Raw genomic sequence first — 27,228 nt, 5'->3', positions numbered from 1 at the left:
TGCTGCCAAGAGTTGGCTAAGCAGCCATCTCCCTCCTTGCCTGGCTAGCATTTGGGGGGGGGGGGGCACAACACGGTCCTGCCACGAAGGGTACATGGGTCCACAGGCCCTTAGAACACATCTGGCACGGGGAATATAGCCACGAATATCGTAGCGGCCAGTTGTGGCATCAGATGGCTACCACGCGAATCGGGGAGACCACTGGGTAAGATATGAACATATCTGATCACTATGTTGTCACCTGTCATATGATAGGTCCACTGTAACTGAAAAACAAATCAAAAACACTTTTAAAAAAAGGCAAAAAACAAACCAAGATGCAAGCCCCACCCATCTGGGCATCTCTGAGTCCCCTCCGCGAGCCTCGAGCACCCGTGGATATGGGGTGATGACTTTGCCCGTTAACAGTGGGGTCCCGCGCAGCCTTCGTGGGAGCTGACTGGAACGTCCCCGTTTGAATTTTGGTCACAAAGAGTATGTCGCCAAGAATCCACCCGTGAGGGCCCCGTGAAACGAGCAGGGAGCCAGGAAAAGGCTGACGCACGCACAGGGCAGAGCTGAGTAAGATCAGATGCACTTTTTTCTAATCCGCCCTGGCCGTGCTGAGGTCCCCACTTGAGCCAAGTCCGCATATATATCAAGTTGAGCTACTCAAGACCTCATGTCCAGTCAGTGAGAAATTCTTGGCTTTCTTTGAGAGTCAGGCCTCAAGATCCTTTAACTGAGCCCCGTTAGCCTTCTGTCTCTGCTTCTGAAGAACAGGACGTGTCAAGGTTCCTCCCCAGGTGCAGGACACCACGTCCACACCGAGGCTGTGGCAAGGGGATGCCCCAAACCTCAGGCCCTCAGGGCTCCCCACACCCTGGTCCCGCCTCTCGGTGTCACGAACCCCATGTATCTGGAGCAGAAAATGTCCCCTTTGTCCTCAGAAACTGGCCTTCTCGTCGTGTTTCGCTTTAGGTACAAATCAGCGGGGACAAATTGTACTCTTGAACTTTCTAGCAGTTTTTTCCTGTGGATGGACATCTTAAAATTGTGGAAGCAGGATGAAAAAAACAAGAACACGTCAAGGACCAGTGGCCGATGTGTTATTCAGGGAGGAAACTGAAGTTTATCTTTGCAGAAGGTCCCTTCACATTGGGCGCCACCTGGGACTTCTGCACTCATGCAGATGTCAGGCATGTGCCATCATTTGAGGGTAGAGTTTAACCAGAGAAAGTTTCCGAGTCCCGGGACTTCCTAATCAGTACTGTAGATTGGGGGCCTTGCCAGCCAGCCCCCCTGCCCTGTACAGAAAGTGGTTGGCTTTTCTCCCTTCGGTACGTGTTTACACTGGGCGGTTTCTGGGAAGTGCTGTTCTGAGGTGCTGTCTTCCTGCCCAAGCACGTGTGTACTCTTGGAGATGTCCCGGCAGCCTGGGCGTGGCCCCTTGAGGACGACAGCCGTGAGGGGAGGCAGGCTGAGCGAGGCAGGGCCACGTGGCTGGGACTCCGGTGCCCCACATGCCACTGGTGAAGACTGAGTAAGCTGGCCTTGAGGGAGTGACCCTGTGGCCGTGGGCCCCCCCACCATGGGTGGGATGGCAAGTAACATGGATGATTAAGAACACGGAGGTTCCCCCTGTCGCTTACCGGGCTGGGAAGTAGGAAGCAGACCTTGGTCTAGGGGAGAAGAGGGCCTCCCTCTGCCTAGGGGCCCGGGGAGCCTGGGAGCCTGCATTCTAGGGACCGTGGGCAAGATGAGGGAACCCCAAGTCTATAAGGGACGCAGGCCGCCGTGGCATGGAGAAGACAGGGATGGCTGAGAGTGATTGAAGTCCCTGGGCAGGGGCCTTGGGGAGAAGCGCATGAGGAGACGGTCACAGGCACAGAGACAGTTATAGTCACGACAAGATGGCTGTGGGGGGGAAGCAGAGCTGCCAGGCAGAGACAGAGGCCAGCCTGGCCAGCTGGGTGGGCAGGCCCACCTTCCCTGGGATTGTTCTTCATGCCAGAGCAGGGGGACTCGGGCAGCCCGACTTCCCAGGGACGGCTGGCCTCGGACTCGGCTCGATGCATGTCCAAGGGAAGGTGAGCTGGAGTTAGAAGGATTTGGGGACACACGGGTCACTGTTCCCATCGTGACATACAGGGTCATTTCTCACCTCTCCAGTCGCTAAGCCCTGTATCCATGTTGTCATCTCTCCTTTCTAGTCACATCCAGCAAGTTCTTCAAGGAGCTAGACTCTCGGATACTTCCGTCAGCTTGCTCTACACTAACATCCACGCACTGAGCACCTTCAGGTTTGTCATTCGTCCTTATAGCACATGATGTCTCTGTGGCTGCCTCCACTGTGGATGAAGGAAAGCACACCAGAGTGGGCCATTTTCCTCCGGGACTGAAGGCAGCATCCTAGCCTTGGTCCAGCTAGTGCCCTTTCCCCTCGGTCCATGCCTTCCTTCCTCTCCAAGGTTCTGGACACTCACGCCACAGATGATTCTGCCGCGGAGAGCTGCGGCCCATCTCCTTGCCTTCTGACTTTTCCCCTTCCGTCTGTCCTTGTGCTAGATCAATATTCCAGAAGCACTGGGGGTTTGTCACTTCATGGGATAAAGGCCCAGCCCTTGCAATCCACAGACGCGGCGGTGCTGGGCCACGCGGAGCTGCCCACCACCTTGGGCCTTCTGCTCCGGCCCAGAGGGTGCCTCCCGGGCGCCAATGGCATTCAGACTCGCCTTCCTGAGAGTGTTTGCTAGAAGTGACCTCCCCACTCCTTCCTGCCACTTAACACAAGTCCCGCTGTGACCCTCTGGTCCTCTGTGAGCACAGGTCTGAGAGTTCACCCCTCTCTTCTGCAAAGAACCCCTGCGTGGTGCCGCATGAGCGCTGGGTGCCCGGGGGCAGAGCAGAAGGCTCAGAGCCCCCCATGGAGCTGCTCACGCTCCGGTGACCGGACAGGTGAGCCACCCACCCTTGCAGCCAGCTAGCTGTGCCACCGCCACCGCAGAAGAGCACACACAGAGCGGCCGGGGTGGCAGGGGCAAGAATAAGGTGCCAGGATGTGTGGGGACAAAGATAAAATCCTAAAGGTAGGCTTTGCAAAGCCCCAGCACCTGCACACCTACAGGGTGGCCGTGGTCGACCTGAGCGTGTCCTGGGCATGCAGGCAGCTGCTCCGACCCTCATTGTTTTCACCTGGGAAGGGGCCCTGCCTACTCTGAGCACTGCTGTGCAGATCAGATCAATGCATGGAAAACATCCCTAGCCTGTTATGCAGGGGTTCACAGGATAAGATGGACCTGTGTGTGTTGATGGAGCCTTTCCCGGTTTTATGGACTTTGTGTCATCTGGCAGAAGGTGCCGTTATGGAAAAACCTCTTCTGTCTTTTTCAGCTTGGGGCTTAACTGGCTCATGTGTGCAGCAGAAGGTGGGGGCACCAGCGAACGTTAGTGTCCCGTAGAAGCCAGCCGCGCACGACGGAGTTGGTGCTGTGAGCGTTCTCCTGAACACACATCATGTTGGTCCCCCCGATCGGGAGTTCTTCCACGAGCCGCAGACTGTGAGCACAGCGGGACTGAAAATGCTGGAGGCGACTGTCGCCTTTCGTTAAAGATTCCAAAGCAAGATCGTACGGTCTGGTCTGGAAGTCGCGGCGGGCAGGTCTGGGCCACAGGGCCACCTCGCCGGGGTTAAATCCCAACTTCATCCCAGGTGAGCCGGGGGAACGTGGACCCTTTTCTCTGCCACCCTGGGGAGCCTCAGCTCCCTAACCTTCTCAGGGTTGGGGATCACATGAGATGATGGAGAGATGGAGCCGGCCCCGGGCCAGCAGCCTGCAGTGTCTGCTCTGGTCCAGCCACGTGGCTGGTGCCCAGGATGGTGGCGGTGTCAGCATGGGAGGGGTCCCATGGCTGTCCTCTGTGTTGGCCAGGACTGGAGAGGAGACAGGTGTACATCGCTGGCCCGTGGGGTGCGCGATGCAGTGTGACTCAGGCTGACATTGGGGGAAAGAAGAGAAACAGAGCGGCCGGGCCCTGAGTCAGCAGTAACAGGACATGTAGACTCAGTACCGGCAGGCCTGGGCTGGCCCCTGGCCCACTGTGTGACCCTGGGAAAGGCCTTAGTAGCCTCCTGTTGAAAAGGTTCTCTAAAAATCTGTGAGGTGGCATATTCTCTTCTTTCCTGGGAAGTCTTCTGTCACCAGCTGGCACCTGTAGCCGTCAGGGACCTGAGGAGTACATGGACCCCCCTCTTCCATTGTTGGGGAAAAGGTGTGTCTGGGCCGTGACGGGTGAACTCAAAGGAGAGCATGTCCTGGGACCAAGTAGGACACCGTGTTAGTCTCAAAGCACCACATAGTGCGAGGAGGGGCTGGCACTTAGAATGGCAGGTATTTATTCTCTCGTGGTTCCGGAGCCCAGAAGTCCCAAGTCAAGGTGACAGTGGGTGTGTTCCTTTCGGTTGCTTGGAGGGACACCCTTCCATGCCTCTCCTCCAGCGTCTGGTGGCTCCGGGCAATCCTTTGTGTCCCTTGGCTTGTAGAAGCATCACACCAGTCTCTGCCCCTCGTGTCTCCGTGCACCCTCTCCTTTTCCAATAAGGACCCCAGGCGGTGGATGTAGGGTCCGACTTGATCCAGTATGGCCGTATCTTAATTATGTCTGCAAGGACCTTATTCCCAAAGAAGGTTTCATGTGGGTGTGAATTGGGGTGAAGAGTATTCAACCTATGAGTACACCTTTATCTCAATTTGTCTTCATAACACCTGGATCCTCATGTTATAGGCAGGACACCCAGGGCCGAGAGGAGTGAACTGACCGTGTCCAAATCCCCCCGGCCAGGAAGCGGTGGGGCTGGGATGTGAAACGGGACCCGGCTCCAGCTAGGGCCGCCCTGGCCCATTGGCGTTGCCCTGGAGAGTTTACAGCGCCTCCTCTCCAGAGACATTAGCTCTGGGTGACATAGGCATGCTTATGGTACAATCTGCCCATTTTACAGATGAGGAAACTGAGGCCAAAGGCCAGGGATGGGGCGTGGGAACGAGTCAGGTGGTTGGCCAAGATCACACGGTGAGTGAGTGGCATGGTCGGGACTCCAGGCCTGGCCTCCAGAGTTTTCCCTACAATGAAATATTGTATCTCAGTGTAAGCTCGATGAACGAAGCCAGACACGGAACGGAAAGGCACGCATTGTATGATTCCATCTACATGAAATGCCTGGAGCAGACAAATGTAGAGACAGAAAGAGGCGGTGGGGAGAGAGGAACGCGAAGTGACTGCGAATGGCTGTAGGACTCCAGTTGGGGCGACGAAGGTGTCCTGGAACTCGACAGCAGGAATGGCTGCGCTGTGAGTACCCTAAAAGCCCCTGGCATGGGCGAACGATGTGGCACAGGACTGATATCTCCATAACGCGGCTTTGAAAGCGTCTCAGTGAAAGGTGTCAGCCCCCAGCCTCTAGGGAGGTGGTTCTGCAGGACGCGAGCATTTACAAGGCTCAGAAGATGCAAAGTCTGTTTATTGGGGTGGAAACAGCCCAGGCCTAGGCTCGGAAGCTCTTGGGGCAGGGAGGCACTCCAGGTCTTTCTCCGGGACAGAATTTGCATCCCCTTGAAAAGGCTGGCTTCCAAGGCACCCTCTGCCTTAGTTACTTCACTTCCGGACCTCAGCTTCCACCTGCATGGCTGGAAGGGTCAAGTCTACAAGAGCTCAGCCAAGGAGGAGACATGTTGCCGGGGCCCCTTTAACCTCAGCCCAAACCACAAACAAACCATTAACCTTTCAGTCACAGCTCTTGCTACACCATGACCTTCCGGCTCATTCTTGACACCCACATCCTCCCGGGTTGGCCAGAGGTCACAGCTGTGTGAACTTCGGCGGGCTCAGGGATGGAGCAACAAGGAGACAGCGAACCCCGCTGCGGTGCTGAGTAGACTTCCCTCCCCAAATCACAGACACTGAGCCCCAGTGGCTTCAGACGTGGACGGCAGCCATCACCACGGGCTGGTTCCCATGGGTCACTGCATTTAACCTGGATCTCTGTCTACACTAGGTCCTCACTGGCTCCAGCCAGGGCAGACCTAGGAGCCGGGCCCATGTCTCAGTGCCGAGTCCACCAGAGGTCCACCTGGCTTCTCCCCACTGCACCAGCTTGCTGGGGCCATGGAGGGTCGGGAGTCCAGGGGCCGGTGGTGCTTTGCTGCAGTGAGAGGTCTCCCAGCCTGTCCCCAGCAGCTGATTCCCCAGCTCAGATGTCCAGCCAGGCGACTTCCCCTGGACCGCAGACTTCCTTGAGTTATACTCATGTCTGTGAACAAAGTCCCTTGGATGAGCGGGCTCCTTGGGGCGCTTGTGAGCAACTTTCCCCAAGCCCAAGACCGCTGGTGAGGGGTGAGGGCTGGTGGGAAGTGAGGGCACCAGGGGAGGATTGGAGTCTCTGCCGGACTCTGTCCAGGCATTTGTGTCTGACACGGCTGGAGGGCAGGGGACGCGCTAGGAAACAGACGAGGAAAGACACAGGTGGGGCTCGGCCCATGACCTCTCTTACAACCCATGTTAAGAATGTGGAGCTTTTTTTAAAAAAAGATTTTATTTATTTATTTTTAGAGAGAGCGGAAAAGAGGGAGACAGAGAGGGAGAGAAACATCGATGTGAGAGAAACGTTGATCAGTTCCCTCCCATACACACCCCAACTGGGAACTGAACCAGTGACCTTTCGCTTTGGGGGACAATGCCCAACCCACTGAGCCACACTGGTCAGGGCTGGATGTGGAACTTTATCTCAAGAATAGTGGGATGCTACTGAAGGGTTTCTTGTTAAGGGTACCATGGTCACCCTCACTATCATCTTCATCATTGTCATCACCATTATCACCATCACCATCACAGTGGGACAGTTCACACATGCCGAGTGCCAACTCTGTACCAGGCACTGTGCCAAACACACTCACACGCTAATTCTGTTAGCAGTTGATGAGGTAGATGCCATTATTAGCCCCAGTTTGCAGGTGTAAATGTAGACTCAGAAAGGATGAGGGAGGTACCCAAGGCCACAGAGCGAGTAAGAGGCTGAGCCAGAGCCAGAACTGGAATCCACGTCTGTCTGATACCAAAGCCTTAGCTCCTAAACATTGTCTTTTTAGATTTAAAGTCTCTCTGTGATGGCATTCGCATTCTTTAAAGACATCATTGGCTGCGGAGTAGAGACTAAGGAGCGGGAGGGGGTGGCGGCTAATATCAAAGGTGGGGAGACCGGTACGAGAGATGGTTAGACATTGAATAAGAGGATGACTCAGGGAACAGGCGGACTCTAAGAGCTGCTGATCCATTAGGTGGAAGAGATGAAAGAGGGGGTGCATTCACCGATGCGCCCCAGCTTTCTGGCATGTATGAACGGACGTGTGGATGGGCAGTGCCATTTCTGTAGACACAGAACGCAAGTCTTGTTTAATGACTGGGTGAATGAATGAACACATGAATAGTAAAAGGGTCCCTGAATGGATAGGTACTGAGCTCCCCGTCACTAGGAGTATGCAAGCAGTGGTTAGACAACTGTTTAATCTGACCTGGTAGAGGACACTGCTGATTTGGCAGGGAGGTCAAATGAAAAGCACTCAATAAATACATATTACATGCATGGATGATGGAATCATTGCCATTTGATGATTCTAGGGCCCCACGGGGCCTCACAGGCACCTGGTGGGAGCCTGGGAAGCAATTACCAATGTAGGAGTGGAGGACAGGGGAAATATTCAAATCCTACTTAGTTTTCTTCCATTTCTATTTGAGTATATTTTAGAGTAGACATTGCAATCCGTGTTAATAAGTATACATATTTGGTACATGTGATTAAAATTCTTTTACTTACAAGGTTACGCAAACACAGAGGCTTGAACGCCACTGATCTACAGGACAGAAGCCATAGTGTAGGTTCAGCAGAAATGAATGGAGACCCCAAGGCCGGCTGTCCCCAGCAGTGTCCCCGAGGAAGCTCAGGGCTTTGGGAGTTGCCATAAAAGAGCAAGCGACGCGGGAACTTCTCACCCGTTTATTACGCTGTTCGGAAAAGACGCAGGGTTCCCTGTCCGCCCACCCCTCGTTGTCTGGGACAGGCTCCCCCTTTACAGAGCCACAGCTCTTTGGGGCTGTCACAGGACAGATGTTCCTCACCAAGGTATCCCCACAAGCCCCGGGGCAGTTCCCGTCCTGCAGAATGACTGCTTCTCAGACCCCATGTGGCTTAAGTGACCATTAGGAGCCCCGTGCTGTGAGGCGGCCCTGTTCACAGCGGGCCCTGAGACCAGCGCACGCCCGCGGATGAGTGAGGGCCATGCCCTGCCAAGTGGTTTGTTTCCCTTCCCTTCCCACTAAGTGTGTGGTTTAGCTCCTTCCTACTCCCTGTTTTCTTTTTCCAGCTGCAAGTGTGCGTGTTTACTGCGTCAGATGGCTGTGACTCGCGGGGGTGGGGTGGAGGGAAGCTGGGATGCAGAGGGAATCTCTTTTGACCTTTCTTGTTTTAAAACCTGGAGCCGAATTGGTCAGAATGTAAGGACTCTTTACCATCTAGGCCCTCCTAGTACTCTGGTTCCATCCTTCCCAGATCCTGTTCTGTGCGCATAATAACACCTCACGTTCATATAGCACCACTGTTTTCTCGAAGTACTTCTGGGCCAGTTCCCTCCTTTAATCCTCACAGCCTCGTGTGACAGAGGAGGAAACTGAGGCAGGGACCAGGTGACATGCAGCCAGCTGTCGGTGGAGCTGGGGCGTCTGGCTCCTCACCCCTCTGTCCTGCACAGCCCGCAGGGTTTGCTTGACCAAGCTGCAGGACAGCCTTCTGGCGGCTGTGAGTGCTCAGCTGTTCCCACGCGAGCATGCAAGTCCCTCCCAGGCAGAGCCTGCCCTCTCTCTGTCCGCCCTCTGGCCCTCAGCGCTCAATGCTGCGTATACAGCAGGTGCTAGATTAGTGCTTATTGGGTCCTTCTTGGGCAAGGGGTCTGTTGGCAAGGAGAGCGGCAGAATCCTGATCTCCGGGTTCCTACCAGGGGCTCTCAGAGGTTCACCTTCATGAATCTGAGAAATCATCCTCCGAAGTCCTGGCCGAGTGGGTTAGAGACCCAAGGCAAAAACTCAGCCAGAGACAGAGTGTGCGCTCCGCACCGCACTGAAGCTGGGGTTGTGGTTCGTCTGGAGACCCAAGCTGTCAGGCTGGGGCAGGCGGAAGGAAAGCTCAGGCACCCCTGTCCCTGCCTCCAGGCCCCCTCCACTCCTGGGAAGGAGCAGACTGGCCCAGATGTGGCAGCAAATAAGGAGAACAAGGCTGTCACCTTGATGGAGCCTTTGCCTGTGCACGAGGTCACCCCGTCATCACATCTGTGCTCACTGCCGCCTGGGCTGGGCAGGCATTGTGCTCCTGTGTTCACCACAGACACCGACCCATTGCCTAAGGTCACACCTGCGATGACTTCCATTCCTACTTAGGCACATCCCGTGAGCGGCTGCCCACGGCCCCTCACACACGCGCGCGGTAGCCCCGGCCGCCTGTGCTCACTGGCTGCTCCCCGCCCACACCGGCAGTTTGTGGATCTGCCGGTCCACGGAGATGGAGGTCCGCATCGTGCCCATGGAGCTCTCGGTCAGCTGGGGCTGTGCCCCGCAGCCCCCTTTCCGGCACAGTCGCTGGTACACCTCCCGGGACTTCTTGCGGAAGCGCTTGCCCACGATGGCGTACACCAGCGGGTTGAGGCAGCTGTTGCTGTAGGCCACGTACGAGGAGATCTGCGTGAGGACGTCGACCACGTGCTCGTCCCAGCAGCCGGAGAGGACGCCCAGGCGCAGCAGCGTGTCCAGGAAGGTGCTGACCTGGAAGGGCAGCCAGCAGACCACGAACAGCAGCAGCACAGCCAGGACTAGCACCGTGGCCTTCCTCTCCGTCTGGATCTCCTTGAACTTCTGCATCTCGTTGTTGCGAAGCACCTGCATGATCTGCGCCGTGCAGAAGGTGATGATGATCAGGGGCAGCAGGAAGCCCACGAAGTTCAGGAGCATGTTGGTGAACACCTCCCAGGTGCGGGACGGGTAGATGATGGTGCAGGCCGTGACGTTGTAGCCCTCAGCTCTGTAGTCCTTCATGGTCCGGAAGGCCAACATGGGCGAGCTCAGGAGCAGCGCGCACACCCAGATCACCAGGCTGTAGAGCTTGGCCCAGCGCACGCCACGCATCCGGCCCACGGACATGGTTTTCACCAGGGCCAGGTACCGGTCGATGCTCACCAGCATCAGGAAGCAGATGCTGCTGTACAGGTTCATGTAGGTCATGGTGTTCACCACGCGGCAGAGGGCCTCCCCGAAGAGCCAGTCAAAGTTGTTGGCGATGGTGACGGCCCAGAAGGGCAGCCCGCAGGCCAAGATCAGGTCGGCCGCAGCCAGGTTGCCCAGGTAGATCTCTGCCACTGTGCACCTGCTCTTGTGCAGGCAGAAGATGCTGAGGACGAAGACGTTCTCCAGCACCGCCAGCACGAACAGGACCCAGAGGAAGGGCGCCTGGATGGCGTTGAGCCAGGCCCACAGCTCGGAGTGCGGGCAGCCGTCACTCTGGGCGTGGGTCCCATTGAGAGCAGGCTGAAGGGTCTCCGAGGTGATGTTGAGCATGTCAGCGCTGAAAGAAAGTGGAAAGGAGGCTGTTACACCTCAAGGCCACACGAGGAAGGAGAAGCAATGATGGCGGGGGAGGAGCAATCAGCAAACAGCTTCCGGAAGGCAAGGTCAGGGCGGAATGGGGCCCTTTCTGTGGCCACGTGCTCGGGCGCAGTTCAGGCCCACCTGACTCCCCGGGGCCTTGGGGAGGCATCTCTGCTCCTCGGGCCTAAACAGACAGCTCCTGCTCCTCGTCTGGAGCTCCGCGGGGATGTTTCCTTGGCCAGCACCCATGACTAGCACTAACAATCACGAGCCTTGGACCCTGCACCTCCTCGAAGCTTCCAGGAAGGGATGATACATGGCATGTTTCTTCCTTATTGCATGGCTCTTCCAAAAGGAGCTGGTCATCTTTTAGCCTCTCCGGGCCTGGTCACGGGTGATTAGGTGACTAACTTACTGGAATAGAAAAATGACATCATGCCAGACAGGGAGAGTCCAGCTGGGCTCTGGGCCCACAGCTCATCTGCCCAGACCTTTCTCCTCCTTGCCGAGGGCCGCGCTGTGTTGGTGTGCCCTCCACGGGCGAAGCATTCCTAGAGATCAGAGGTTACGCAGTAGAGTGGGAGGGCGGGGGCTTTGGAGCCAGACCGTCCTACTGGGTTCAACTCCTGGCTCATTCATTAGCTGTGTGACCTTGGGTAAGTTAATGAACCTCTCCGAACCTCAATGACCTACCTTGTGAAACAGGAATTATAAAATCTACCGCTCAGGGTTGTGGTGAGGAGCTAAGTTGGTTATCTTTTCCTTGTGACCCTATTAAAACAACCAATGCCAGCATCACTGTTGCAGGTTCTGCTCCTGAATGAATGACTTCACCAAAAACCCATTGGCTCCTTTTCAGCTCTTGGGTAAGACTCAGATCACAGGGCAGTTCCCTTTCTAGAAGTGTTGCTGTTGAGTCCGATTCATCTCTACTTTCAGCAAAACAGTCTGGGTTTGCTTAAACCGACACGGATTCCAGTGCTAGCTGTGTAGTCTTAGCAAACCGCTTGACCTTTCTGAACTTCCATGTTGTTTTCTCTGCCTCACACGGCTGTTGCGAGATTCAAACGGAAGAGGGGGTATGAAGACTCATTGAAGAGCTGAAAACACAACCCAGAGGGCAGGACTAATCAGGCATCTTCCCAGTGCCCCCGTCGGGTGGGGGAGGAAGGTGGAGTGGAGGGGCTTGTGCTGGGCAGTGGGCGGTTGGGCAGGCTCGGGGGGTGGAACTGAGCCACACGTCCTGGGAAGAGCTTGCTGATTGCCTCTGGGATTTCCCAGGAAAAGCCCCTGTTCACTGGAGCGGCTGGCCAGCTCTGAGGGGCCCGACTGGAGACATGTGATCCGTCATCAGTGCATGAGGGTGCAGTGTCTCCTCTGTGCGAAGCCCCACCCTGGCTGTAGGGAGCCAGAGGGGAATGCCAGTGCCCCCCACCCTGCCCGTGGCCCAGTCTGTGACAAGTGCCAAGGGGTAGGGTGAGGGGCATGGGGGAAGGGGACGCTGGTTGGAGCTGACTCTGAAGCGGGGTCTGGGAGGACGAGGAGACAAGGAGACGGGACAGACCAGGCAGAGGCGCACGCGTGGGGAAGCTGCTGGCATGTTCTGGAGGGCAGACTAGATCCTACAGGTGGGAAGAGGCAGGAGACGGGGCTGAAAACGGGAATAAGGACAGTCGTCACCGGACCTAAGAAAGTGAGGCTTTGCCCCTGAGGGCTTCAAGGAGCGAGAGACCGGACAGAAAATACGCTCTGGAAAGATTCTTCTGGTGGCTTTAATAGGCCCCACATTTGTTGATACATCTCCCTTCCAAAGGTGGAGCCTAAGTCCTCTTTCACCAAACATAGAGGACTTAGTGACTTGCTTCCCAGCCATGGCGGCGAAGGCAGCGACAGGCACGACGTTGGGACGAGGTGGCAAAGTGCATTCATTGCAGCTTCCTCCTCGGATGCTTGGGGCGCTCTCTCCGGGGACGCCGGGCACCATGTTGTGAGGACACACACAGGCCGAGACGTCATGCAGCACAGACAAGCCATCGCCCCGGACCCTCAGTCCCTGACCTGTGCAAGCTGGCAGGCTTGGTGAGGCCCCCCCGACAGTCCCCGTGGTCCAGCCCTGGGCCCCTTCTCTGCAGCTACAGACACCTGTGTCCTTGGCGGTCCGGGCACTGGTCTCTCACGGCCTACCTCTCCAGACACTGAAGTATCACACCAGAGGCTACTTGTTAACTTTCTAGCCAACAGGCTCTGAGAAGCCACAGGGTGGTCTGACGGTGGCCTGGGGGTGCACAAATGGGAGCATGCTATAGGGCCTGAGCTCTGTGACCCCAGCTGAGATGGCAGTCTGGTCGTTTCCTTTGTAGGTCACACCTGCCACGAGGACTCGGAGGCCAGGCTGGGCTCCTCTCCTCCTTGTCTTGGCAATACCGCCCCCACTCAGGACTGACCTTCCCTTTTTTCTGCTTCTAGTTGGGATAAATTCCCCCACATTCTCTCTTTGGAGTGTCCCAGCCTTCCACCAGATGCTGGCCGTGGGGGACATCCTGTCTCCATGGTGACCTGGCACATCCCTGTGTGGTGCCTTGGGGGCTGACCTCAGAGTTGCACTGTCTTCACGGCCAAGTTCATCCAGGATAGCTCACCTACGAGCACCAGTAATGTGTCCTCTTCCTGTCACCCCTTCCCCAAAGCCCACAGAGCCTCACTGCCTCTGCACCGCAGGCCTACAGGGCTTTGAACACTGGCCTCGCCAGGCCTTGGCAGCTATCGTCTTTGGATTTAACATTGCTGTTGCTTTGACTGTTGTCCAGGAGATGAGGGTCGCCCTCCCTTGCGTTTTCTCCAGGTGATATGCCCCCCTCCACCCATAAATGGTCAACAGAGGAACCGCTTTGACTCACCTGGCAGAGGCCATGGTGGGCACCACCTCTTCATAAACAGACAGGAATATTGGTCTCCTCCAGGCAGAGAACATTTGGCCTCAGAGCGGGACGTGAGGGAGGCCTCACCGGTGCTAACTGGAAGAGAAGAGATGGTTAGCTGGCAGGCCGGGGACCACAAAGCCCGTATTCGCCACCAGGCAAGGCCCGTGGAGTCCTTCATGTAGGAGAGCCACCGTATACCGGGCGCGGGCGCCGTGATGGTGAGGACGGGCTCAGCGTCCGCCCTCCGGGAGCTAGCTGATCAATAGCGAAGCCAGCTACTACTCAGAGTCATTAAATGACTGAAAGCTGATATAAGTCTCATGATGTAAAATAAAAGGTCCCATGACAGCACATAACATGGGGTCTGGGAGCAGCCGGGGGCAGGGGGTGAATGGGTGGTTATTATGAGACCTGAGGGTGAGTGGGGGACGGGGGTGGGGATGGACTGGGGGAGGGGCTGCAGGGGCCAAGGCCCCGAGGCAGGAAGAGGCTGGGTGAGAGTGGGTCAGGCCCTGGTGTCTGCCGGGGCAGACGGGGTAGTGGTGGGGGCAGTGGGGGTGGCAGGGAGGGGAGCAGAGTGGAAAAAGGGAGACTGATTAACAGGTGCTGCCTGTAGGTCTTGGCACAAGATGATGGAGCCAGGGGAGGATGGAGCCCGGGGAGGATGGAGCCGGGGAGGATGGAGCCCGGGGAGGATGGAGCCCGGGAAGGATGGAGCCCGGGGAGGATGCGCTCCAGACACGTTCAGAGACTCTCCTGGTGCAAGATTGGAAATGGAGGGGATGGGGATGAGGGCGAGGAAGGCCCAGGACACCTCGCCCACCCATAGGGCTGCCACCCCCTATGAAGGGAAGAAGGGGGTGGGCTGACCCGGAGAAGCAGGGTCACGTGCTGGGACTTGAACCTGTTAAGGCTGAGGTGCTTTGGGGACGTGCAGCTGCAGACGTCAGCAGCTGTTGGGCCCAGCGCGGGTGTGGGGCGCAGGGGAGGCGGGGTCTGGGCTCAGGGACAGGCTCACTGTGATGCGTGGAGAGTTAGATGCAGGACCGCTAGGAGCTTAGAGCCTAATGCGGGAGACGGGGCCAGACGAGCGTTTCCAGCCACTGTGGCCACTGCTACAAGGCGCTCTCAGGGCTGAGCCAGGGCCTCCCGTGTGACCCAGGGGAGAGGTGGAAGCCTTTCCGCCCAGTGGGGCTTCCACGGACAAAGCCTTCCTCTGCCCCTCCTCACATTTACCTGCACCCCCGTCCAGGGAGGTACAGCACCAGCTGTACACTTGCCTTACCGAGGTGGAGATGAGATGCAGAGAGATTCAGTGACTTGCCCCAGAGTCCTTGCTGGCAAACCTGGAAGTGGGGCTTAACCCCCGCTTTTGCTGCCAGACCTGGGGCTCTGCCAGACCTCTTGCTCCTGTCTGGGGTGGCATGAAAGCCGGGGCACATGTATGCATGTGCGCATGTACAGGCTGTAGCCCCGACCTGCCTGCCCCCGCCCCTGCCCCTGCCCCTGCCCCCAGCCTCTGCTCGGCTAGAGGAGCCTGCAAATATGGCGCTGGGCTTCCGGAAGCCCAGGTCTCCTAGCTCAGTCATGGGAGGGGGAGGTAAGGCAGTGGAAATTTGTTCAGGAGATTTTTACACATTAGAAAAGAAAAGTCCGAGTTGGTAAGCAGGGAGCAAAGGGCAGCATAGTCTATGAATACTCGTTATAGGTTTAAAGGAACCCTCAACCAGAGCTGAGGTCAAGACCTGCAACTTGCCCGGGATGCAATGAGCAGCGAAGTCCTGATCCTTCCAGGAGGGGACCTTTCTGCTGGGCCCTGCCTGCCCCACGACAAGCTTCAATTGGGGGTCATGTGTTCAAATCATGCATTTCTCAGCAACAATTATTGAGTGTTTTTGGGTGTTGAGGTTCAGTGGGGGAAGAGAGAAGACAAGATTTCCCGGCCCGATGGGTGTCCCTCTCTGGCCGAGGGACCTCAGCCTGCCAGCAGGTTCTCCCACTTCCTCCTGGACAATGACAGGTGTACAGGTAGCTCAGGGCCTTCAAGCTCGGTCACCTGGTCAGGAGCCCAATGTTTCCTCCCTGGATCTACCTGGCTGGGTGCCCCCAGATCTGGCAGAAACAGCCTAGCTGGATCCCAATAGCTTGCAAATGGCTGTAAACATTGCTCCCATGTTCAAAACAACATGGCGGGCTTTTAGCTCTCCAGAGGTGCAGAGGCTGAAGGATCCTGGGGAAGTGGGAGTCTGAGGCTGTTCTAGCCGTTTCTCGGTATCTGCTTTGGAGGCGTGCGATGTGCAGGGGCAGGACCTCTGCGTTGCTCCCGGTCACTCTCCCTGGGGTCCCTGTTTGGCCAGCAGTAGGCTGAGGGAGGGAGCAGAGGGAGGAGGCGGCATGGCCTCTCAGCTCCCTCCCCGGGGAGCCTCCAGGGCTGGCTGATAGGGGTCCCCTTGCGAGCCCAGGCCCCAAGCGGGGAGAGCGGGAGGAGTGAGACCTCCGCGGTACCCTGCGTGCTGCCTGTACCCTGTAAACAGACCCTCTATTAACATTCTCTTCATATTACCCAGTTTGAGTGTGCCCCCTCTTTTCTACTGGGACCCTGACCAATGCATCCTGGGATTATAACATCAGATGTCAGAGAATTACTTAAAGGACTTTGGGGGGACCGTGGTGTGGCAGGCACATTGGCTCGGGGTTGGGGGTGGTCAGGAGTTGCGGCTCGGTGTGTGTGACCTTGAGTATGTCCCTTCATTCCCCTGGAAGCCTGGTGTGGACCCCTGCCCTTCATAGACTCTGATCTTCACGCGGGGGTGGGGGCGGGGGCTGGGGTGGGAGAAGGTGACGCCGATCTGGTCTTTCCCCTCATTTTTCAAACCGACAATTTGGAAGGAACACCGAATATTCTGATTCACTTGTACACTGCCTCCCTTGGAATTCTGTCCAAGAAGACTTCGTTTTAAAATATTTCCTTTCATTGACTCACATAAACATTGGATCTTGGAGCCGTCAGGGGTAAATTCCACTTTAGCCTGAGAGGGAGTGTGTCCTGCTTTCCCAGGAACCCGTGTGGGAGGGGCTCGGAGGCTGTGGTCACCACGGAACCTGCAGCGGCCCCGTCACGGGGGCCAGGCTTTGCCTTGCACGGGCCCCAGAGCCTGTCCAGCCCAGGGCTTTGTGGCTGCTTGTTACAGGCAGCAGGGGTGGGGGCCAAACATCTGGGGCGGCTGAGGTGTCCCCAACGTCGCTTTGGTATTTGTCATTTCCCAGCAATGAGAGCAGGTCCCTGCCTAGGCTGGGCCCCGGATCCTGCCAGACTCGATGGCACTGTTTATCGTCGTCGTCGGCAGCCGTCCGTCTCGAGAGACGATGGTGTAGCTTCTTAAGAGTCTATCTGCACCGCCGAGAATGGCTGTGCAGTCCGACTCGGGAGTGACACGGTATCTGTCTCCTCCCGTGTTGAATCGACATCTTGCGATGACGCTGGAGTGTCCTCTCCAGTGAAGCTGAAGCTACAGAGCCTGGGCAGGGTGATATGGAGGGTCTGCTGTTGCCCATGCAGCAGACCCCCCCTCTCTTCGCAGCTGAAGGGTCCAAGGGAAAGACGGAGTCAATACAGCTTGGCTTCAGGTGCGCCGCAGGAGTTGCCGGTGTTGACTACAACGTCAAACCGCCTTAGGGACTCCGGCTCCGGATTTTCTGTCGGGGTTTACTCCCTTAGCCTTTCCCCTGAAGAGGTATGCCGCAAGGCAGCGGAGGCTTTTTGGAGTCAGAGTTTTCCTTCTCTGATGTGCCCTGACTGGAAGATCGAACCAGCGACACTTAGCTCGCAGGCCGACGCTCAATCCACTGAGCCAAACCAGCCAGGGCTTGGCACTGTTTATAGTCAGTGCAAAATACAATAGTCCGTTGCATTCATTTTTTACAGATATTTTTTAAATGACAAATGATACTCATTTTCCACTTCAGTTGGGGGTGTGACGTTCCCATTCAAAACTGAGCCGGGGTTGAAGAAACAGTTGTAGAGCTGACGTAGAGACAGCAGAGGCTGTACCTGTGGGATGACAGAGTGTGGGAAATGGCCCCACAGCATCTAGCTGGAAACATGGGTCACAGACAGGAGCCAGACCAGGGAGTGAGACCCTCTCTACCTGGCTCCTGTGAAAACAGCCCCTCGCCACCCAGGGCCGCTGTGAGACACACATGACCAGTACGTGTCAAATGTACCAAGCACACGGTGACCGTGTTCCAGAATGTGCGCTGCTTTTCGTGCCCCACCCAGGGCAGCCCCTGGGCTTCAGCCACACCTGGGGCGTGGGGCTGTGGGGGAGTCCCTTCCACATGGCCTGGCCTCCCGCTCACACGCCCAGCTGAGGTCCTCAGACAGCGTCTCCATGGCTGGATGGAGAGACAAGCAGGTCTCTGGAGCCTGTCTCTGGGCCATCCTGCCCCTGCCGGTCTAGGGAACCCTTGAGATCACCCAGGCCTGTTCTGGGTCCCAGGATGGGCGTGCATCCATCTGCCCCACTGTGTCCTCAGAGGGGACACCCTGCTGTATTCCTCTGTCCACGCTCCCAGTCTCTCAGGGCGCCCAGCAAGCCGGAGGGAAGGCCAGAACTAGAAAGCACACATGCTTCCCCAGCGTAAATGTTTTCCTCTGCGATCTGATCAGCATGATCTCTGAGTAAGGATGCTCATGACAGATGGTCACAAAGGCCACCTTCAGGCCCCCGCAAATACTGGGGTGAGAGAAGGGACAGGGTCTCAGGCACTGCATCAGCCTCAACAGCAGGGGGAGCTGTGGCCCTCAGCACACGATTTCCAAGGGGCCCTTTTCTCCTTCTCTCTGAAAAAAAGACCAAAGGAGGGCGTTCTGGGAAGGGAAGCTGGCTTCCAGGAACTCCAAGGGGAGGTGAGTCAGAGGATCCAGTTTAACCTCAGACATACACTGGGGCCCTCCCGCCTTTGGACACTTTACAAGCCCGGAATGTTTTGGAAACATTTACAAGGGGAAGTGGGGGAGCCTTGAGGAGCTGAGCCCCCCACCCACCCTGCCTTCCCCAGCAGAGGTCAGAGCCTGCCTGCCCGACTCCGCGCACCCTCAGACACCCCGGGGCTCATTTCCATCTCTATCCTGTTCCCCACGTTTTGCTTCTTGTCCCTGCCCTGGGTTTTGTAGTTTTAATGAATGAGCAACTTTATCTGACATCCTGACATTACTCCTTCCTCTTAAAAAAAACAACAACTCTCCTTTTGTTTTAAAAGGTAATATAACTACAGTAAAGAGCACTTAAGAGTATTAAACTCTCCCAGAGTTCTGATGCTAAACACAGCTCCTTCTTTCTTTAAAGAGTTTATTTAACACTTATTTTTAGAGGGAGGGGGAGGGAGGGAGAAAGAGAGGGAGGGAGACATCATGTGTGGTTGCCTGTCACGCGCCCCCAGCTGGGGACCCGGCCTGCAACCTAGGCATGTGCCCCGACTGGGAATCGAACCTGCGACCCTTTGGTTGAAGGCCAGCACGTAATCCGCTGAGCCACACCAGCCAGGGCAACACACAGGTCCTTTCATATCCACAATCAAGCATCCTTTCGTCTCCTGCACTTTCACGGAGAATATCACAGCAAGGGGATGTTCCGTGTGGTCCGCAGTTGTCGTCATGACATCGTTACGAACGGCACTGTGTTTGTTTATTGGTTGATGAAGCCATCCCTCTATGTCAATCCCTGTGCATAACGCATTTTCACAGTGAGCCAGCCATGGTGACCCAGGCGTGTTCCCCAAGGACCTTCTCCTGCATCCCCGCTCCCCCTGCCTTTGCCGGGGCTGTGCCCTCTGCCTGACGGGGGCCTTCCCCTCTTCTGCCCGCTGACATTGAGACCACGGGGCCTCCCCTAAGGGCCCTGCGACAGCAGTTTTATGTGTCTACTTGGCTGGGCTGCAGCCCCGTTATTCCATCTAACCGATTCTAGCTGTGGCATTTTGTAGCTGTGATTCAAGGCCGTCATCAGTTACGTTAAGCAGGGCAGCGGAGCCTCCGTTACCCAGGTGGGCCTAATCCCGCTGACCCAATCAGTTGAGTTTTTAAGAGCAGAACCCTGGGTTCCCAAAAGAATGCTTTCCATTCCCTCCTGAGAGTTCTGGCCTGCCCTTCCTGAACGGACTTTCTGCTGAATTTTGGACTTGGCCAGCCAGCCCCACAGCCACGCATTCCTCGTACGACACCTCTCAATAGGTATCTCCTGCTGGTTCTTTTTCTCTGGTTGAACCCCCGCAGGCAATGAGTTCTGCCCCTTCTGCTCCCCTTGTCCTTCTCTGTGATGTTTATTTAGGGCATGTCTGCTAGAGTTGCTTGTGCTGCCCCTTCCTTTCTCTGACGCGTGCCTGACACCCAGTAGGTCTAGCTCAATAAATGATTGTTGACTGACTGATAGAGGGCAGGGTGAGCGTTACCTCTTTTTTTCTCCCCAGCAGACACATTTGAAGGGTAGAGAGGCAAACGGGAATGGGAGAACAAATTCTGGGTGCCCCACCTGTTACACCCTCAAGGCTGCATTGTGGGGTTGAAGCCTATTATTCACATGTTTCAGATAAGAAGGCAGAGGCTTAGCAAATGAAGCCAAGGCGGTTCAAGCTTACGCAGCTATCCAGAGGCAGGGCCAGGATTCAAACCCATGTCTGCCCAGGCCCAAACCCCAAGCCATTTTGTTTGCACCAGACCACCTTCCACTCAGAGAAGGGCAGCCCCACAGAATAGTGGAGGGGTTACGTGCATTTGTAGGCCCAGCTGTCCCAGGCCTGGAGCGGGTGCTGTGACTTCATCCCTCCAGAGAGGAAGCTCTGTGCAGGTGAGCTGCTCAGACTAGGGCTCAGTGGCCGCATGGGGGTGGCAGGGGCATGAGTGCAGGGTGGGAAACAGGGGCCCTGGGCCTTGGTCACTGGGTGCTTTGGTGACGTGGGTTTCCCAGGTTGGGATTCAGTCTCCCAATTTCACCAGCCACCCTTCGTTTGGGGCTTGAGCAGAGTTTGGCAGGCAGTCTGCAGTGGAAGAAACTGCTGGATTTTCACCACCTAAAGGGCCCTCATTGTCTTAGCATGTATGCAAACCCAGGGCAGCAGCTGGAAGGGTGCCAACTGCATATGGGAAGTGGGTGAAGTGACTGGAAATAGGGTAAGTGCCGGGCAAATCATAGGAGCCAGACAGCAGAATCGTCCCCTCTCTGAGCCTCCCACACAAGCAGAGCCACACAGCACTGAAGTGGGTGGCCTCACCCTAGCAGGCTCCGCCCCACACAATTTACAGCGTCTTTGCTACACAGGCCACATTACTAAGACAGGGAGTCAAAGCAGCTGTACCTAATACACAGAAGCAAACGCAGGGAGGCTGACAAATTGAGAAGACAAAGAAATAGGACCCAAATGAAAGAACAGAACAAAACCCCAGAAAAAGAACTAAATGAAATGGAGATAGCCAACCTATCAGATGCAGAGTTCAAAACACTGGTTATCAGGGTGCTCAGAGAACTCATAGAGTATGGCAAAAACAAAAAAACAAAGGAAGAAGTGACGGTTACACAAAATTAAATAAAGAAAAATCCACAGGGACTTCCGGCCAAGATGGAGGCCTAGACAGACACACTGCGTCTCCCTCCACAAAAGAAGAAATACAACTACCTCAAAACTAGAGACAACCAGAAGTTCCAGAAAATTGAGCTGCGTGGAAGTCCAACAAACAAAGAAATAAAGAAGAAATACTCACCCAGACAGGTAGGAGGGCGGAGGCAGGGTGCAGAGGACACAGTGTGATGGCGGTGGCAGCGGTGGCAGCAGTAGCAGCAGCAGGACGGTGGAAAGCGCAGTCACACATTTTAAAAAGTGGGGAGGGACACCTGGGGAGCTTTTCCAGCTCCTCACCGGACCTCGCAGCTCACGGTCCCAGCGCCGGGGAAAATCAAGCCTCATTGCTTCTGACTGTGCAGACCAGTGGGGGCTGGGGCGGAGGCAGAAACTGCCGGTCTCTCAGGAGAGTCTGCTTGTTTAAAGGGCCCCCATGGTCCTAGAACGTCCGCAGACCCATCCGCTCTGGGAATGACAGCCAGGGCAACAGCTAAAGAGGCTCCAGTCCCATACGGAAGTGGGAGAAGTGCCTGGAAAAGGGGCAAGTGCTGAGCAAGCGGCATTCTTTCCTCTCAGACCCCTCCCCCACAACAGCGCCACAACATGGTGAAATGGATCACCCCGTACTGACGAATCCCTAAGGCTCTGCCCCTTACAACGTAACAGAAGGGACAGCTCTACCTGGGACTCGGAGGCAAACACACACAGGAGCCTGTCAAGATGAGGAGACAGAGAAGTATGGCCCAAAAGAGGGAATGGATCAAGGTTCCAGTGGGAGAACTAAGCAACGAGGAGACAGCCAACCTAACAGATGCAGAATTCAAAAAACTAGTGATAAAGATGATTACAGGCTTGACAGATATGCTTAAGTACGGCAAATGCATAAGGGAAGAAGCAAAGGCTATGCTAAGTGAAACAAAAAAAAAATCCACACAAAACCAATGGTGAAGGGAAGGAAACCGAGGTTCAAATCAATGATTTGGAACATAAGGAAGAAAAAAACAGTCAGCCAGTACAGAATGAGAAAACAAGAATTGAAAAAAAATGAGGAGAGGCTTAGGAATCGCTGGGACAACTTTAAACGTGCCAACATTCGAATCATAGGGGCGCCAGAAGGAGAAGAGGAAGAGCAAGAAATTGAAAGCATATGTGAAAAAATAATGAAGGAAAACTTCCCAAATTTGGTGAAGGAAATAGACATATAAGCACAGAGAGTCCCAAACAAGCTAGATCCAAAGAGGACTACACCAAGACATATCATAATTAAAATGCCAAAGGTAAAAGATAAAGAAAGAATCTTAAAAGCAGCAAGAGAAAAGCAGAGAGTTACCTACAAAGGGGTGCCTATAAGACTATCAGCTGATTTCTCAAAAGAAAGTTTGCGGGAAGGAAGGGACTGGCAAGAAGTATTCAAGATGATGAAAAGCAAGGACCTACAACTAAGACTACTCTATCCAGCAAAGCTACCATTTGGAATGGAAGGGCAGATGAAGTGCTTTCCAGACAAGGTAAAGCTAAAGGAGCTCATCACCACCAAGCCACTATTACATGAAATGTCAAAGGGACTTACTTAAGAAAAAGAAGATCAAAACTATGAACATTAAAATGACAAGAAACTCACAACTATCAACAACTGAATCTAAAAAACAAAAACAAAAACAAACTAAGCAAACAACCAGGATAGGAACAGAATCATAGGTATGGGGATCCTTTGGAGCATTATCAGCTGGGAGTGGGGAGGGGGAGAAATGGGGAAATGGTGCAGGGATTAAGAAGCATAACTGGTTGGTACAAAATAGGCAGGGGGAAGTTAAGAATAATATAGGAAAGAGTGAAGCCAAAGAACTTACATGCACAACCCATGACATGAACTAAGGGATGGGATTGCTGGAGGGAAGGGGGGTACCGGGTGGAGGGGGGCAAAGGTAGAAAAATTGGGACTACTGTAACAACATAATCAATAAAATATACTTAAAAGAGTGTTCAACCTACCCCCACCTTCTCTTTTACAGAGGGGGAGCTGAGGCCCAGAGAGGGGATGAGATGTGTATAAAGCCCCCCAGTGAGTAAATGCCAGCCTGCAAGAAGGGAGAGGCCTTGCCTGTCCCCTGCGGGAGTAGCCTTCCAGGGGTCTGGTGTAGGGCGGAGGTGACCAGGGATCTGGCGGTTCCCACAGGCCTGGAGTTGTTGGGGACAGAGCTCGAGGGCCATCTTAATTGAACTGGGGGATTCTTGTTCCAGGCAGGCCCCCTTCCTTCTTCCTTCTACCCCCAAAACTGTTTGTGGGTCAACCTGACAGGATCCTGGAATGGGAGCGTGGGACAGGCTCTTGGACACTGTTGTATCAGAAGTCACAGAAGTGGGCACGGAGGCCCAGAGACAGTGGACATTCTCCCAGGACACACAGCCTGGGACGTGAACCCTGGTACCCAGGCGTCCTGTTTTTTTAAAAGATTTTTTTATCCTCGCGCAGCCCGTCCCCATCCCATGTGGAAGACAGAGCTGTGGGCGGATGCTTTCTGACTGCAAACATGGTTACAACCCAAAGCCTGGACCCCCAGCCCACGCCAGTGCGTGGTGGGCCACACACCGAACCCTTCAGAGCAGCCGCCTTGGAAGGGTTACAAAGATGTCCTCTCTCCACTTTCCCGTACCCTGAGTGTGCAAATACTTTATAATGGGAAGAAATTCTTGCAAGAGACCAAAAGCCAAAACCACGGATCCAGAGGGAATGCGTTTTTCAGACACGAGATGGCTCGGGACAGCTCAGGCTTGGGTGTGGGGCAGAAAGCTCAGTTCTGCCGCAGACACTCCAGCTCCTTGGAGGTTCTGGTGGCCCAGGGGTGGCCCTGGCCCTGCTGGGGTGGGAGGGAGGAGAGGGCAGCTGGCCAGGGGCCTCCGCCGAGCTGGCTGTGGGCCCGGCTCCTTCGCCACACACAAGTGTGTGCTGTGACCTTCTGTCACCCAGCCCGGTTTACAAAACAGGGGCAGGAAGACACAATAAACGAAGACTCAGCCAGCTGCAGGGGAAAAACAATCCTCGGAGCACAAAAACATTTGGGATCTTAAGACTCCTTACAAGATGCCCTAGGCTCTGAAGGGACCTCTACCACAGCTGTTCACCTCCTGGGAGTGGTCTTCCTACCCACCCATCCACCCATCCATCCATCCATCCAATAAATTTATGTTCCCTCTTTGCCTTGCTCAGTGTGAGATAGCAGGAGAGAGTACAGATATGTTGGGCAGGACAAAAAGAACTGGGACATTGAGCCACAAGCTTATGTCATCTTTCAAGACTCATCTCAAATGCCACCTCCTCTGAGAAGCCTTCCCTGACCTCTGAGCCAGCCGAGGTCTCTCCCTTGTTGGAGACTCTATAGCAAAGAGATAGAAGGACTATTGTCTGGGCAGCAAAGCCCTGGGTCCTAGTTCTGCCTCCATCACTGGGTACCAGGCATGACTTTGCATAAAATGCCTTGACACCTCTGGACCATTTCCTCCTTGGGAGAATAATCAAGTGTAATAGATGACTCTGGAGACCTTTGCACAACCATGTCCCTGAAGAGAAAATAAGCGGCCATGGGAAAGCAGTGAGCTCTCCATTCCGAGAAGCGTGCAAGCAGAAGCAGGCAAGCAGGGATCGGCATATTGTGTTTCCAGGGTTCATCTCCTTTCTCACTGGCATCCAAAGACACTTATGGTGATGGGAGTGATGAGTCAGTCTTAGCTATAGTTCCCCTTCACTGGGAGTGGCACAGCCGGGAGTCTCCCTGCCTCTCTGCCCTGCTCCCTGAGGCCCCAAGAATCCCAGGTCCCAGCCACTCCCTGTCAGGCCTGCCCAAGTCAAAGCCGCAGTCAAGTCAAAGCAGCCCCATGACCACTGCCCTCTGCCCAGTTCTGCTGCGGGAGGTAGAGTCCTTTGGGATCCAGGGAGTTGACCTTCAAAATCCCAGAGCTCTGGTTCTACAAAGGTTACACCTTTTCTAGGAAGGAGTGAGAGGGGAGCATGATTCTTAGGGTTCATCTGCAGTGCGATGGGCCTGGACTGGAGAAGCAGGGAGGCTGGGGACAGCTGGCCCCGAGTGCCTGGCTCAGGTATTCGCATCGTGCCCGGGCTCAGGAGCCAGCAGAGCTGGGCCTGTCTTGATTTGTCTATAGCTGGATGACTGAGGCCGGGCAACTTCGCCTCTTGGTGACATGGGGCTAACCTTCCCTGTGAAGGGAGGGGAGATGCGGGGCGGTGAGGGGGGAAGAGATGGAGAGAAGGGGAGGAGGAGGGAGGGAGGGGACTCCAGAGAGGGTAAAGCAATTGTTCTGCTGGGGCCCTGTGATGTCAAAGGGTCAGAAAGTGATTTATCCAAGCTCCCAGGCACATAAATGGGGATCTGTGTGATCACTCACAAAGCCACCAGACTGACAAAGGAACCAAGAAAGAGCCAGGTTGATTGTGTTCAATTGTATATGGCAGACCCTGGAATTTGGGGCTCAGGAAGGGCTCAGACCCCCTCCTTCATCCCAGCTAAGGGGTTACCTTCCCAGAGCCTAGGGCTCCTTGCCTCCAGGTCTGCTCTGTCCTCAGGGATCCCGGAGAGGTGGCCTCATGGCCCAAAGTTGGCCTGAGGCCAGGCCTGCTGGGAGGACTCGGAGGTGACAGGCAGATGTGGCTTGGCCCCCAGCTCCTGGCTTCTCTCTGAAACTCTGCTTCCTCGCCTGCAAGGCAGGGACAGCTACAGGGAGCCGCCCTGGAGCTGCTGTGGGGACGAAAGGGGACAGTGCTCTCAGTGGCCTGGCCCATGGGCTGGCACGGGGCCTGTGTCCACTCACGGCAGCTGCTCTCCGTGTGGCTATTGTCATTGCTGTTAGACTGCCCTGGGCCACTGCCTCAGCATGTGCCTTTGAGCAGGTGGCTGTCCCTCTCTGGTCGGAATTTGCTCATCTGTAGGGTAAGGAGGGGGACGACCGCACAGGGTATTTGGGAATGTCCTTCCAGCGAAGATGATCTGTGATTGGCAGCTCTCTGACTCCATTCGTTCTGGTGGTTGTGTGAGCACATGCATGCACACACAGACACACACATGCCAGCTGCATGTCAGGAGATTCACAGACCCCGTCTCCCTCAATCCCCAGGCTACGCCGAAAGAGGGTTACCCTGGGTGTGACCCCATCCTAGTTCAGGGTGAAAAGTACAGTTCAGACAGGTCCCTAACCCCCAGAAGTCCAGCCAGCTATGAAGTGCAGGGGTCGGTCTCAGCCCGCCCAGCCTCTGAGCTGATTCTGCCCCACCAGGCTGCCGCCTTCTGGTGGGGGGCGGGGAGAGAGGGGCTGGCGAACAGACGAGCCGGGGACCTCTGTTACAAAGCCCTGCCCAGGGACCACATTTGCGGCCCCGCAGACATTTGCAGACCCAGCCCAGAGCTCCGAGACCTCCGCACACCCTGCCTGGGGCTGCAGGGCTGATTGTTTCTGGTGCTCAGGCAGGTGGAAAGTGCCCACTTCCTGAGCTGGGATGCCGGAGAATTTCTGACAGGCACGAGCCTGCCTCCTCTCCTTGCATTTCACAGTTTGGGGACCACAGACAAAAGCCTCTGAGGTGCCCTGCTTATCCCTCTGTGACTCAGTGCCAGGCGGAGGCTGTGCCCAAGCTGCTCACCTTCCCACGCGCTCGGCTCTGCAGCCTGCTGCCCACTGCTGGGTCCCTCAACCTCCTGGGCCTCCGTTTCCTCAGCAGTGAAATGGGAGAGCTTATTTGTAGGCGCTCAATCAGCAGGAGAGATGATGACTCTTAGTGAAAGTTGGTGGCTGCGGAGATGCCAGCTCCTGTCCTTCGCCTCTGGCTGCCTGGTCCCAATTCCTGCAGGAACCCCCGGAGCCCAGACAACAGAAGGCCAGTCTGGTTTGCAAGGGTTGATGGGCCGGTCGCAGACTGAGGGAGGCAGGAGGTGGCAGCGTGACGTCTTCTCTGAACAGGGTCGGGCAGGGGAGGGCGGAGTGCCTTCCAAACCTGCCTCCAGAATATTCTGTTATTTGGATAATT

General features: G+C 55.6%; 1 protein-coding gene across 1 annotated transcript in view; it reads right to left on the bottom strand.

The window, feature by feature from the left end:
* Nucleotides 1-8,610: 8,610 nt before the first annotated feature.
* The window catches only part of BDKRB2 (bradykinin receptor B2), a 28,307-nt gene continuing 9,689 nt past the window's right edge, over nucleotides 8,611-27,228 (bottom strand). Inside the window, exons 2-3 of the mRNA XM_090271364.1 lie at nucleotides 13,557-13,673; nucleotides 8,611-10,636 (exon numbers count right to left, since the gene is read on the bottom strand). Coding sequence (XP_090127490.1) covers nucleotides 9,526-10,636; nucleotides 13,557-13,630 — 1,185 coding nt within the window. The 5' untranslated portion in view covers nucleotides 13,631-13,673 and the 3' untranslated portion in view covers nucleotides 8,611-9,525. The remainder of the gene's footprint in view (nucleotides 10,637-13,556; nucleotides 13,674-27,228) is intronic.

The sequence above is a fragment of the Furipterus horrens genome, unplaced genomic scaffold (assembly GCF_987537825.1).
Source record: "Furipterus horrens unplaced genomic scaffold, mFurHor1.1.pri manual_scaffold_3, whole genome shotgun sequence".
In the NCBI taxonomy this organism is placed as follows: domain Eukaryota; kingdom Metazoa; phylum Chordata; class Mammalia; order Chiroptera; family Furipteridae; genus Furipterus; species Furipterus horrens.
This window is presented reverse-complemented; position numbering and strand designations above follow the sequence as displayed.